Source organism: Carassius carassius, chromosome 4 (genome assembly GCF_963082965.1).
Source record: "Carassius carassius chromosome 4, fCarCar2.1, whole genome shotgun sequence".
In the NCBI taxonomy this organism is placed as follows: Eukaryota; Metazoa; Chordata; class Actinopteri; order Cypriniformes; family Cyprinidae; genus Carassius; species Carassius carassius.
The window spans coordinates 23,115,330-23,129,331 of record NC_081758.1 but is presented as its reverse complement, the minus strand read 5'-3'; the positions used below and the strand labels follow the sequence as shown (position 1 = coordinate 23,129,331).

The window sequence follows — 14,002 nt, the reverse complement described above, 5'->3', positions numbered from 1 at the left end:
TTATGATTTCGCTTATGTAAAATAGAAATGTAAAATTGGACCCATACTGCTGTATACTCATCTTTGCTTACACCCATAGTCCGCATCCTTAATATAGACTGATCTTCCATTTCCCTCACCCAGAGAAGGGCATTATGGCTCATACTTCCCAGCATCTCTTCCCAGTCTCTCTCTCTCTCTCTCTCTCTCTCTCTCTCTCTTTGTTGCTCATTCCTCTGCAGCATTTAGTTACACTTCATAGATACAGTCTCCAGAGAACTACTTGTGTCTCACTGTCTAACCTCCACCAGCCACACACACAGAGAAACCTGAGCCCCCTTACAGAAATCTAATGGATGTCATTGCAACAAATAACACCCAAAATACATTCCTGCCCCTCCTGGACTGATAAGTTCACTTCCTGCCATTGAGTGAGCAGTTATATGGAAGTAAAATAATGACTTATGTCTTTGAAACAAAAAAGCATGCTGAATAGCACTATTTGAAAAAATAATGCATTGAATTAACAGTTCTTGCATTTTAATGCCTTGTATTTCCAGGGCTTGCATTGTTAGGTCCTGAAATGTAGTATAGTTGTTCGTTTAAGCTGTGAATATTTCAATTAAAAATATTTCACACACTTTTTCATAATAAAAAAATCAATAATTCACATTCACGTTCCAGAATTCACTTCCAAAATATTAAATCGGTTAAAAAATACGATGTATAATATTCAACAGGCAAATTTCGGTCCATTTTATTTCACTTTCCAAATTCGCTTCCACAAATTCAGTGGTTAAAATTCGGCAGATAATTCGCCCTTTCACATCCGGGAGCTGCAGGAATAGCAGTAGAGCACAGAGGCATGATCTCTATCTACTGTCAGTCGCTCACCAGCAGGTGGTGCAAGCGGCTGTTAAATAAGGCCAAAGCAACAGGTGGATTAAGTAATACAGTTACAAAAACTGATCTGCAGAAATTAAGCAAGCGCTAAGTAGAAGTTTTGATTATCGGGGCATTTGGAAAAGCTGATTGTGCTATGTTTATTTCAACCTCTTTTCTGTTACCAAGTAAGCAGAATTCGAAGGAGATTATTATGGTGTTTTACCCAACGCTGAATTACAGAACTAACATTACATCTAAGGAAGACATATATTGCTTTCGGTTGTTTAGTTTGCCTAACTTTGTGTCATGGCTTGTGAGTCGCTGTGCTGTAGGCTAATACTGGGGATCCCCTCACGTCACATTCCAGGATTCCCCAATGACGAGTAATGCTTCTCAGTCAAATAATACTGTGATATAAGACCTCAGATCTCAGAATACATTTTATTGATGATTATGCAAACTATATAGACAGTTAAGCAGATGTAAAATATGAACGAACGCTCAAGGTTTCACGCGGTTTCCCTCAGAAATCTGTTAAAGAAAAGAAAACACGTGGCTCAGCGCACTAACAGTGACAGCGATTTAAAGACAATCTTACTGATGATGCAAACTATATACAGACAGATGTGGATATGAACGCAAGTTACGGAACAAGAAAAAGTGCATGTTATATATATAAAATAATTTAATTTATTTAAAAAATAATTAATGAATGAATAAGGGGCAATTCACATATCGCGCCTAATAACGCGTGGAAAAGGCTATGTGCGCCGCTTTCTCCTTTTTTCCAAAGTGCTCGGGCAGAAGCGCTCCTGAGGCTAAGCAACAATGACGCGTTCTCTCCATGAAGACGCGGAAATTTCAGCAAAGGATAAATGGATTTGCAGCACAAAAAAATCGCTTTCAGTAGCTCTGCTACTAAATTTATTTCAAAATGGCAATCCATTCAAAGGAGATTATAATGGTGTTTTACCCAACACTGAATTACAGAACTAACATTACATCTAAGGAAGACACATATTGCTTTCGGTTGTTTAGTTTGCCTAACTTTGTGTCATGGCTTGTGAGTCGCTGTGCTTTAATACTGGGGATCCCCTCACGTCACACTCCAGGATTCCCCAATGACGAGTAACGCTTCTCAGTCAATTAATACTGTGATATAAGACCTCAGATCTCAGAATAGATTTTATTGAGGATTATGCAAACTATATACAGGCAAGCAAATGGGATCAAAAAGAATCCAATGCGCTGCATTTTCTTTATAATTGATTTCCATTACCACTGGTCTATAAAGTCGACAGTCACACAAAGATATCAAGACCATGATTAGTTTTAACAATATGCAACCAATTTATATTAACATAAAAAAATGAGTTAAAAACAATCTAGGTATATTCTGAAAATGTAAACTGAAGAAATGATTGACGTGCTACCGCACCCAAGGGACCGTCTGACAATTCCACTGACTGGGTTAAAAGGTCCGATGTGTTTTAATTAAAATTCTAAATAACAGAGTCAAATTCTTAATCTTGTATTTCTCATAGTGATTTTCTACAGGTGAGATTTTGCCAATACCTCCCTTCATATATTTACAGTATACAATCATTTACATATTAAAGATCCCTGGAAAGGGTTTTCATGTTCCAACAGTTGTAGTACATTGCTAGATACAAGACTGACTAACTAGGGATGGGCGTTTTCCACAAATATCACATTCGACTATTTGAGCTCACAAAAAAAAGAATATTCGTTTATTTAAATTAAGTTTAATGAGTCAGACATTTTCAGCAACATTTGTTTTCGTCATTTTGAACAAGCTTACACACAATAAGCTTGAACATTACACATCGTGTTTTGTAGCTGAAAACCTTTAACAATGCGTGCAAACAAATAAAAGTACAGATTAAAAGCAAAAAAATAATAATAAGTGAACAAAGAAAAAACGTAAAGCAGCCTGCAGCAATTAGGCTATTGTACACTTAACTTTTAAACTGTCAGCAAATCTTTTTTTCTTTTTTTCTATTCTTTCAAATGTTCTTGTTAAGAAATACGGGCATGTAAACATGATTGGGGGAAAGTCGGCTCCTTAGTCTGTTAACAATAAGGACGGCCGCGGAGAAAACGTGCTCTGACGGCACAGACGTTGACGGGACTCACAAATAACGCTGTGCTAAGCGAATAAGTTTTGTGAAACGCTTCGTGTTTTCGTTTACCACTGAATGGGATCCTCATCTGGTGGAATACATGGAATACATGGCTCCAGCAAGAACTGTACCCACTCGTCTCGGCTGGACTCTCTGTAATCATCGCTGAAGTACTGGCTCAGCCTTTTCCAGCCTTTTCCTACGAGTTGTTATTGCATCCTCTTTATCGTTGGTGACGGCGGCTGCATCCGCACCACTTGCATCAAGGAAAATGTTCTGATAATGTTCAAATAAAGTTTTTTTTCTTACTTCTCTCATTTTTTCATCGAGAAACCTGAGATGTTTGTGCCGAGGGTCTAGGGCAGACGCGAGAAGAGGAGTTTCCACTGTATTCTCCAAGTTAGCTGTGTTTATTCGTTGCATGAGAGATGCTGCAACAATGTTCTTGAATTCGGTCACTTTCTGTGATTCTCCACGGCATATTTGAAGTACTGTAGAAGACCGCAGTTCTTAGGGGGCGTTCACTTATCGCGTCTTTTGCATGCTCAAGTTCGTTATTTCCAATGTAGGCGCGCGGTATGCGCGCTCATAATGGAAGCGACGCGGTCGCGATGCGCACGCGGTGCGACGCGGTCCCGTTTTTTCCAGGCGCGTCCGAACAGCATCGAGTTAAAAACATCTCAACTTTCAGAATGCCGCAAGCGCACCGCGGGTCATGTGACAAGAACTAAACATTCAGCTTCATCCTTTCCCGTAACAACGTTGAAAGCTCAGCCAAGATGAAGGAACTGCTGAACATAGCTGCTTACTTGGTAACAGCAAAGAGGTTGAAATAAACATACGCACAATCAGCTTTTCCACATGCCCCGATAATCAAAACTTCTACTTAGCGCTTGCTTAATTTCTGCAGATCAGTTTTTGTAACTGTATTACTTAATCCACCTGTTGCTTTGGCCTTATTTAACAGCCTCTTGCACCACCTGTTGGTTAGCGACTGACAGTAGATAGAGATCATGCCTCTGTGCTCTACTGCTATTCCTGCAGCTCCCGGATGTGAAAGGGCGAATTATCTGCCGAATTTTAACCACTGAATTTGTGGAAGCGAATTTGGAAAGTGAAATAAAACGGACCGAAATTTGCCTGTTGAATATTATACATCGTATTTTTAACCGATTTAATATTTTGGAAGTGAATTCTGGAACGTGAATGTGAATTATTGATTTTTTAATTATGAAAAGGTGTGTGAAATATTTTTAATTGAAATATTCACATCTTAAATTAACAACTATATAAAATTTCAGGACCTAACAATGCAAGCCCTGGAAATTCAAGGCATTAAAATGCAAGAACTGTTAATTCAATGCATTATTTTTCAGTTAGTGCTATTCAGCATGCTTTTTTGTTTCAAAGACATAAGTCATTATTTTGCTTCCATACAGTTATAGCTAAAATATAGAACCTGTATCTTTGAGCGAAGAGAGAGAGGACAGCAAATCTATTCCTACAAGGGAAAGAGAGTAAAAAAAATGCAATAATCGCTCCTTGAGGAAAAATATTGTTTTCGGAAATGTACCGTTTGCTCATGTCTTCCCTGTGAAGTGGTAAACAAAAGTAGCCTGATTTTCTCCACAGCTCTGTGCAGCAGCAACATCATGAATGTTCATTAGTGTGAACTGCTTTAAACAAAAGGCATATTGTGTGTAAAATGCTTTGGTGCTCATGTGGACAACACAAGTTCGAATCTGCCTGCAGCATTTGCCATCTATTTTCTTTGACTATAAATTAAAATTAGGCCAAAAATAACAGAATGAAGTTATGATAGATAAAGTAAGGTTGAATCCTTACACTCTGTCCCGGAGCAACTGTAACATACTGTATTTGTATTCATTTGTGTCAGTGCGAGTTCCATTTGGACCTCAATTGTGTCAAAATCAGCCTTTCATTTCCCTCATTTGTCTTTTATTTGAGCAACAGTAGTCGAGCACTGATAGGACTCTTACCACTGCATGTCTTAATTTACTAAATAAAAATGGACAAATATTGTATGTAGATGCAAAAGAATAGAGTAAAAGCACATTGGGGCTAAAATATTAAATATTTTCTTATAATATTTTCTCTTTGCTCTGATTTATTGAAACTGGGGTTTGAATCCTATCTTAATATTGTTTTATTTTTATTATAATTTCTTTTTGTACCCCTTTCACAGCCACCCACTGTGATCACCAACCAAATTCTGTACATTAACTCTGGTGAGACAGCCATCATCAGCAGATCTATTCTTCACATCAGTGACCTCGATAATCCACAGGACGTTTTCATCACGGTTCTGGATCCACCTCAACATGGCCGCCTCACACACATGCATGGTGATGTGCAGGTGACCCATTTTAAACTGGAAGACCTGGAGCGTGAGCAGCTGCAGTATGTACATGACGGTTCAGAAGCAGACCAGGACAGACTTCTGCTGCAGGTCAATGATGGGCACAGCTACCACAACATCCTGTTTCACATCAGCATTGCGCAAAAGGTACAGACATGACAGGTTTTACTCTAAAAAAAGATTTGCTAGGTGACAGTTCGCCTGATCAAAAAGGATTCTTTCAAGATGAAGTAATCCTTCATGAAACTTACCAGAGTTTTGTGAAGTGATAGCCTGCTTATCGTGGAGTCTTATATTCTTTGAAATTACATGCTCTGTTATTAGCTAAATGTGTTTAATTTCTCATTTTTTCTGTGATTGGGAATTAATTTAAACATCATAAATGTGCCGTTTTTGCCAACTAACAACAGAATACTGGTTACCTATGATTGTTTATAGGCCTATCAATCTGTCATGTAAAAAAAGGGCATCAGCTCTTCTGCATTTTGGACTTAAATCAAGGATTTTTTGGCTAATTATGGATTCTTGCGCTCCACCTGACGCTGTTACATCTTGATAATGGAGCCTTAGGCTACTGCTGCATCATTTCTTGATTTTGGTTTGATTTATGCTCAGTCATGATAAAATCACACAAAAAGAGTACACTGAAAAAAAAATATTACATAATTTATTAGACCTAAATAGATTTTCCCAGTGGTTTTTAAACTGAAGTCTGCAAAATTCCAAGGTACTGGAAAGGAGTGTTGTGGAAACTGTGGAAATTTTAAGATTTAGACTTCAGTTAACTTTTTAATATATTATACAGTATAAGCACATTTTTTGGACTGGTCAGAAATCTTGAGATATATCACAATTTATTTAAATTTTTTCCTATTGTTTTTAAACAGTTAGAAATGATAAACAAATGTGTTTATATTAAAAGTTTATAGGGTTCATTTTTAATGATGTGCTTATAGGGATATTACAAAAAGCCAGTTATTTGATTTTGGAAACAAAATGTTACAAAATGAATACTTATATTATTAATAAGTAATAATTAAGTATAATTAATTATAAATGGGTCTTTATACATAAATGCTTTCAGCCCCAGACACTGAGATAGGCCCCAGCATCCAGCACACAGATTTTTCTTTATGCATAAAATTATATAGCTTCCGTTATAATTTAAGAATGGAATCCTTTGCAAGTGAGATTAATATTTAGGCTTTGAAACCCGATCAATCAAAGGGTTATAAGATAGAAAAAGTTCACATTCAGTTAAAGATGAACACTTTTACAGTGTACAGTTGGGGTCTGTTTGTGATCACATAGCATATGTCTACTGTGTCTTTTCCCTCACGGGATCATATTTACACCTTAAGGTACTAATATGTAACCTGTAGAAGTATCTATGGTACATATATGCATCATGCAGCAATTTTGCATCATTTGCATCATTTTTGCTCAATTGTTCTGACAGAGCAGGTGCATTGAGACACAATGGGTGCAGTGCGTCTTCATGACAGGGTGAACATCTCTCATACCTCTTCCATCCAAACACACTTATACAATCATCATCACCCTTTTTACGCTTGAAATAACTGCTTTCTGACTGTTTGACGTGCCCTCAGCCTGCTGATGTCTAGACAGATTGCAGCACTTTGTTTGCTAGCTCTGTCCCCTTTCCATACACCCTTATCCTCACATCTCTCTGTAGTGTCATCCGATTACACCTGCCTTGTTCCCCGCTGCAGCCTGTTATCTACCATCTTAAGCGGCTTTTGACTAATGGAAGCCCTGCTTCACAGTAAACACTCTGTTTTTAAATCAATAGCACTTTATTTTTTATTGCTCCTGCACAGTAAGTTTTATTGGACAGAATCGCATAAAGGCCTATTGCACTCACACTACTACCAGTGAGTGGAAAAGTCAAGTTACATCCGCAACACAAGGTGTTGAGAGCAGACAGAGGTGAAGGCTGAGTAGGCAACATGACGACTGTGGGTTAATGACCTCTTTATTGATTGCGGCTTTGGCTTTGGGAGCAAGCTTCCTGATCTCAAAAGATCTATAATATGTGGGGATTTCGGCAATGAAGACAAAGAGGAATAAAAGAGGAAGCTGGCTTTCAATTAGCCTTTTTGAGAGAAGTCATTTGGTGTTTGTAGTCCCTGATCCATGTAATTGCTCAGCAATGGTGAATGATCTTTGATTCAATGTGGCCTGGAGACCTCAAAAACTTACTTTCTCCACCACTTAAAAAAAAAAAAACTTTGCTATGTATCACTGTACAATATGTTTTGCAGGTAACCTAAAAATGGTTTCATGTAGTAACATCAAATTCCGATTGAAGTCAGAAATTTAATGTAATATGAATGAAACTACCTGAGAAGATCTTATTCACCACAATGAGCTCCTCAGTTAGCGCTGGGATGTTCAGAGCCCTGTTAGGATCTAAAGATTCCTGGCATTGCAATAGCTGACTATGTATGATTAGCATGTGTCTTTGTGATTTTCTTGTAGCTTTGATGTTTTTCACTGTAAAATGCAAGAAAGATATCATCTTGTGCTTTTATAATGATTAAACCACTGCAAAAACGTCACAACTGTAAAAACCTAACCTAAACTTCAACCATTTTTTTTAAGAAAGTTCTTTTTAAGATAATTCTTTAAGAAATTAAAACTTTTGCTTAGAAATATTTTGTACAATTTTCTTTTCTTTTTTTTTTTTTAGCTTTCTATACATTAAAGAATCCTGAAAAAAGTATCAAAGGTTCCATACAAATATGAATAAACTGCTTCCAATATTTATAATAAGAAATGTTTCTTTATAACAGCAAATCAGACTGTAACACTAAAGACTTTTACATTTTAAAGTATATTAAAATAGAAAACAGTCATTTTAAATTGTACAATAATTCACAATATTACAATTTTTACTATTGTTTATCAAATAAATGCAGTCTTGGTGAGAGGAAGTTATAACCTTAACTTATTTTTTATAAGGTACATGCTTAAAATAAACATTCCATTAATCCTAATTGTGCATGATGGTCTCCCTGTAGGCTGGATTGAGTCCTCACCTGCGTTCAGTGCCCAGGACCTGGGTGAGGGAGGGAGGAATGGTGCGGCTGTCTAAGAAGTGCCTCAATGCTCAGTTCCAAGGAACCAGTGACTCTGAAATCCTGTACACTATTCATTCTGAGAGTGGACAGCCCAAATACGGTATCTTCATCATCTGTCTCTAGCATTCCTTAATGTCTGTCTTTCTTTTTAAACTCAATTCAGTGCCATGAACTAAGGTAAAGTGCTTTTTTCTAAAGGAATCTTATATGTTTATGTGTCTAGGAGAGATTGTGCTGGTGTCTATGCCTGCTGATGGTCCTGTGGAGGCATGGCAGTCCTTCCCAGATGCTCAGGACACCACACCAACCAGCTCATTTACACAGCAAGATGTTAATGAAGGGACTGTCTGGTACAGACACTATGGATCCGGATCACAGAGAGACACTTTTCAGTTTCAGGTGAGACACACAAAGTGAGCATTAAATTTAACAAGGCAAATGCTGTCGCTTTGGTAAAAGCCCTGGTGCTCAGTATGTAAATCCATAGGTTCCACTTTACTTTTGGGTGGTTCGAAATAATTATTTTTGTGTTATATATTGATTTGCAGTTGAACACTTGTGCAGTCTTCCATCATATCTGACCAGAGAATTTTACATTTTGAATTAAAAAAAAATCGTAGCTTCACCAGAGTGGTACAAAACTTGGTGACTTTTATGGCACTTGGTATGTGCACAGACACACACACACACACACACACAAATTTAGGGCATTATTCAAACAAGTTAAGTGGTCGTAAAAAAATAGTCATACTCATGGTCTGCGGCCAAAAATGACTGGCTATAGGAAATAAATAGGAAATTGGAAAAAACCTTTTTGTGTGTACAATCTACAGATCACCCACAGTGCAGAAAAAAATTGCACAGCAATGAAGGGGTGACATCCACTCACACACACACACTCACAGACACACACATACAGAATTATACATACTCAAATAAATTGGTATGGCTATAACCATATAGCTAAAATGATTCAGAAGACTGAAATAAGAGGTTAAAATCAGATCAGACCCAGAAGGGTTAAGCTCTAATAAAGCATTCCTGTTACTTTATTTTTTATTTTTTTGTTTATAGAATTTTAATGTTTCATGTAACAAAATGCTTTCTGTGTTCAGGTTTGAATGTAGTAATAATAATAATGCAAAAACCTACACTTCAAATCAACATTTAAAACAGCAAAAAATTTAAACCTTCGTCTTTGAGAATGCCTTAATATACATTTAAATCCACAACCTAATAAAAGTAAACAATTATGCATAAAAACAACTAGGGAATTCACAATCCTCTCAATAGACTCCTATACAGGAATCTAGTGGTTACATCATGAAATTACAGGTTTTTTTTTTTTGCTCTCATCAGGAGGTCATATTCAGCCTTCAAAAATTGGATTTTAAAGACCTAGTCTCTATTTTAATCTGAAATACTGCATTAATTGAAAAATAATTGTTAAAATTCATTAAAATTGAAAAATTTTCATTGTGAAAACCCATAAAATAGTACCATACAATTATCTCAAAATACAAAAGAAAAAATATTATTGAACAAAAATATATTAGACTGATTTTACTGAAGAAAAGAAAAGTTACATTTCAGGGGTCTGGTCACTTTTGACTGCGAAGACCATGAGCGTGACTCCCAAATGAGGAGCGCAAATGGCAGTGGTTCATGTCTTAATCTGTAGAAGTTCTGCTCGGTTTCATGTTTTTTTGTTTTTGTTGATTGGCCCACTCGTTGTGGATTATCCCTGTGATTTCTCTCTCGTTCCTCCTCGAGTGAAGTGTGACAATTGGACTATTTTCTCTATTTTACTTCAGCTCTGTTGCAAACTCTTAGGCCAATTTGTCCATCTGTTCTACCTCTCCTTAACCAGCCTCACTGCATTACTTGGGTATAAATGAGCTAATTTGTCTTCAAATGCAGTTTCAAATCAGTGTAAGCAGCATTAAAGGACATTCAATCACATTTAATTCAGCAGCTTGAACCCCTAATGACTCTTGACACAGTTTTTTGTCATCCTCAAGAAAATAGCATTTTCTTCTTGTTTGTTCTTTTTTCTTCTCGTCTTGCCTGAGGCTGCATCCTGTGCCACAGACTTCATTAAATAAGATTTGAGATTTTATGGTTCAGTTTATGTCCTCAGGGGTGTGTTTATGACCGTGAAGTGCTTCAGCCTATTTGTTAGCTGTCTGCTCAAGACTAGACTTTACTATTGAAATTCATTTGTATTTGAATTAATGACAGTCACAGAGTGAATTAAAAATCTCAAAAATATGATGTGTATTGATGTACTGATTTTAGTTATGTAGTACATTGATGATTGCCAGTTATTGTCATAGAATTGTTAAAATTTGTTCATGAGACAGCTTATATTTTATAGTGGGAATAAGTACATGTACACTGTGGTATGGTATTTATTCATGTATACATATTTATTTATACATTTATAAACATCTGTTAATGCATGGGCATGTGCTTTTGTTTGTAGGTTTCAAGTGAGGTCTCTCCAGAAACTCTGAGTGACACGCAGACCTTCACTATAGGAGTGATGCCTCAGACCCCTGGCCTGCCTCAGCTCGCACCTGGAGCCGACCTGCAGATCACTGTAAGATGTCTCTTTAGGTTTTAGTTAACATCCAGTGTTATCCTAACTTCTAAGTGAAATATGTAAGTTTGTTTTTTAATTTTCCTCTGTTAAAATACTTTCTCATTCATTAAAGAATCTTAAAAAAATTTATCATGACTTCCACAAAATCTGTTTGCTGTGTGTTCGCGCTCTTCCGGGAGAAGTGCCCATATAGGGAATTCCACTCTTTATCATGTCATACAGGGCCATACTAAAAAAAAAAGAAAAAAAAAATTCTAAAACTTATATGAACCCTGAAGGAGTGTATTTGGCACAGAAATACTGTTTTTTTTTTTTTTAATCTTTGGGAATCCAACTTTTTAACAGTGTAGATAAATCAGAATGCATGGAATGGCATTAGCCCCCCCCCCAATAGACTTCTTTCAAAGACATAAGAAAAACACTTGACTCAATTCATACAATATTCAAACTTTATTGTCTTCATGAGTGTAAAATGTTTTTGGTTCTGTGTGTGTGTGTGCAGGCACTGGAAGATCGTGTGACTGTGATATCTCCTTCGGCTCTCTCCTTCACTGACTCTGAGACGCCCAGCGACAAGCTTGTCTACAACATCACCAAAGCACTTACCTCAGGCCACGGTAACTAAACCTCCATTATCGTCATTGGGTAGGACACTCACAGGCATAATGGAAGCCTGAGAGTTTTGCTTTGTTCTCCTTTTTGTACCATTAAATAGAGAGTAGAGGATTCCAAAGTTCAATCTTGCTGAGACTTTTAATGGAAGGGTAGATATTTCACATCTAAGATGATTGTGAGTAACTTCAAATTATGCATGTGGAAGCAAAATAAACTATAAATTCAATAAACGTAATTCATCCATCAATCTCTATTTCGTTTAATTTCTAAGCTTCTAATACCGAACTGATTGTTATATTAATATTGATATGATGATGTCACTCTCCTTTTTCAGGTACGCTGGAGCACAGGGACAGACCTTACCATCATGTGCGTCTCTTCACACAGGCTGATGTAGACAGTGGGAAAATTATCTACAGGCCCCCACAGGCCCCGTCCCACCTTCAGGAGCTTTATCAGTACTCATTTACAGGTTAGTCTTTACTTTATTACGATTTTTTTTACTTGAGCACCAAATCAGCATATTAGAATGATTTAGAATGAGAATGTGATACTGAAGACTGGAGTAATGACTGCTGAAAATTAAACTTTCCATCACAGCAATAAATTAAAAGTTAAAATATTAAAATAGAAAACAGTTACTTTAAATTGCATTCACAATATAATTGTCATGTAATTCACAATATTTCAGTTATTACTGTAACTGGATGTCAAGTTTTCAAGGAAGCCTCTCAAATTCATTTATTTATAGATCTTTTAAATCCACTAAAAATTTCAGTCACTAAACATTTTTTAGTTGTAGAGTTTTTTTTCTGCAATGGATGCATGAGTCTGTAAAACTCAGCTTTCCAGTTTAACCATTTAAATATGAAATAATTTCTCATCCTGCGCTCTAATAATTGTGTTTTGTTAGCAGTTGATTGTGAAAAGTAACCACTAACACTGTTTCATTGCTGCAGGTCTACCAGAGTCAGTGAGCCTCCATTTCACAGGTATATAATCACTTTTGGCCTCTCTAACCCCCTCTGCGCGACTCTGTCTTATTCTCCCTTACCTTACATGCTTCCAGCAAACCCAGAATTAATTTCTTCCTCTGAAACACCATGAACAGATCCCTCTGTGCTTCTTATCCCACATTCCCTGGTGTGTTGCTGTTATTTATTTATGGGACCTTCTCTTTCCTAAAAGGGAATATGATTCCCTCTCTCTTTTTGATGTCCATCCATATGCTATATTCCGCCTGACAGCAGGATATGACTGTGCATCCATCTTCTTCTCGCAGTGCCCATGAATCAGAGCTGTGACTCCTCATATGCCCTTCTCTGTCTGGATGGAAACAGGGCACTGTAGGGCAGACAAACTCCTTTTAGTGCTGTTAGTAATAGAGTGACATGAATGACTGGAGAAGAACAGCAGCATTAGAAGTCGATGCTAAAAGAGCTTTTTATTCCTTATACAAATACTCAACTTATATATATATATATATATATATATATATATATATATACTCAGCTGAAGGAAAACAACAAACACAGGGTCATAAAACGTTGAGGATCTTGGCTCAGCATCATATATCTTTTAGCATGCGGAATTAAAATTCTAATGTTTTAATTTTATTCCTTTTTCATTGTTCTGACAGGATCAAGGTCTTTGTTTTGTAAATTGTAACTGATTTAGAAAACAACTTCTTTACTTCTACTCTTAAAAAATGTTTACTACTGGTTACTACCATTTTTTTCCAACTGTAAAATCATAAATTAATATGAGTTATCCTTTAGTAATAGCAAAAGATTAATACTTAATGTTACTTTAATGTTAATACTAAAGGTTTATAACAAACCCCTTACCAGAATATCAATGCAGTGTTGCCTTGCAGACAGTAAGGGTTATGTTGGAGGATACTAGGATACCATGGTTACAAATGTATACACGTCACACAGCTGCTTGAGCTCTGAAGGTTACAGCAGCTAAAAGACTGATTTCGAAACTTATCAAATGGCCCTTCATTGCTGATATTTATGAATAAATAATATTACTAGGAATGCTGAGTAGCTGTTGAATAGTTGTGTGCGCGAAGTTGTCCCTGTAGTACACATCTAATGTTCAGCTAATGGAGAATGAGATGATGTTAGATCTCTTTTTAGCTCTTTCTGTTTTCTTTCCCTCTTACTCTTTGTCTGATTCATTCTTCCTGCGTCTAAGTTGCATTCATTCATCTGTGCTGTATTGAGCTGAAGTGCGGAAGACAGAACTGGCCTGAAGGTTATCAGTGCTCTTGTGCGTGTGTGAC

At 36.7% G+C, this 14,002-nt stretch overlaps 1 protein-coding gene and 1 long non-coding RNA gene across 2 annotated transcripts in view; one reads left to right on the top strand and one right to left on the bottom strand.

The window, feature by feature from the left end:
- LOC132139523 (uncharacterized) overlaps positions 1-14,002 on the bottom strand; it is a 318,882-nt gene that overhangs the window by 262,906 nt on the left and 41,974 nt on the right. The window lies entirely within an intron of this gene.
- Positions 1-14,002, top strand: part of LOC132130847 (extracellular matrix organizing protein FRAS1-like) — a 135,373-nt gene that overhangs the window by 90,645 nt on the left and 30,726 nt on the right. Inside the window, exons 29-35 of the mRNA XM_059542691.1 lie at positions 5,215-5,535; positions 8,433-8,592; positions 8,716-8,891; positions 10,978-11,094; positions 11,600-11,714; positions 12,047-12,184; positions 12,672-12,704. Of these exons, the coding sequence (XP_059398674.1) occupies positions 5,215-5,535; positions 8,433-8,592; positions 8,716-8,891; positions 10,978-11,094; positions 11,600-11,714; positions 12,047-12,184; positions 12,672-12,704 (1,060 nt within the window). The remainder of the gene's footprint in view (positions 1-5,214; positions 5,536-8,432; positions 8,593-8,715; positions 8,892-10,977; positions 11,095-11,599; positions 11,715-12,046; positions 12,185-12,671; positions 12,705-14,002) is intronic.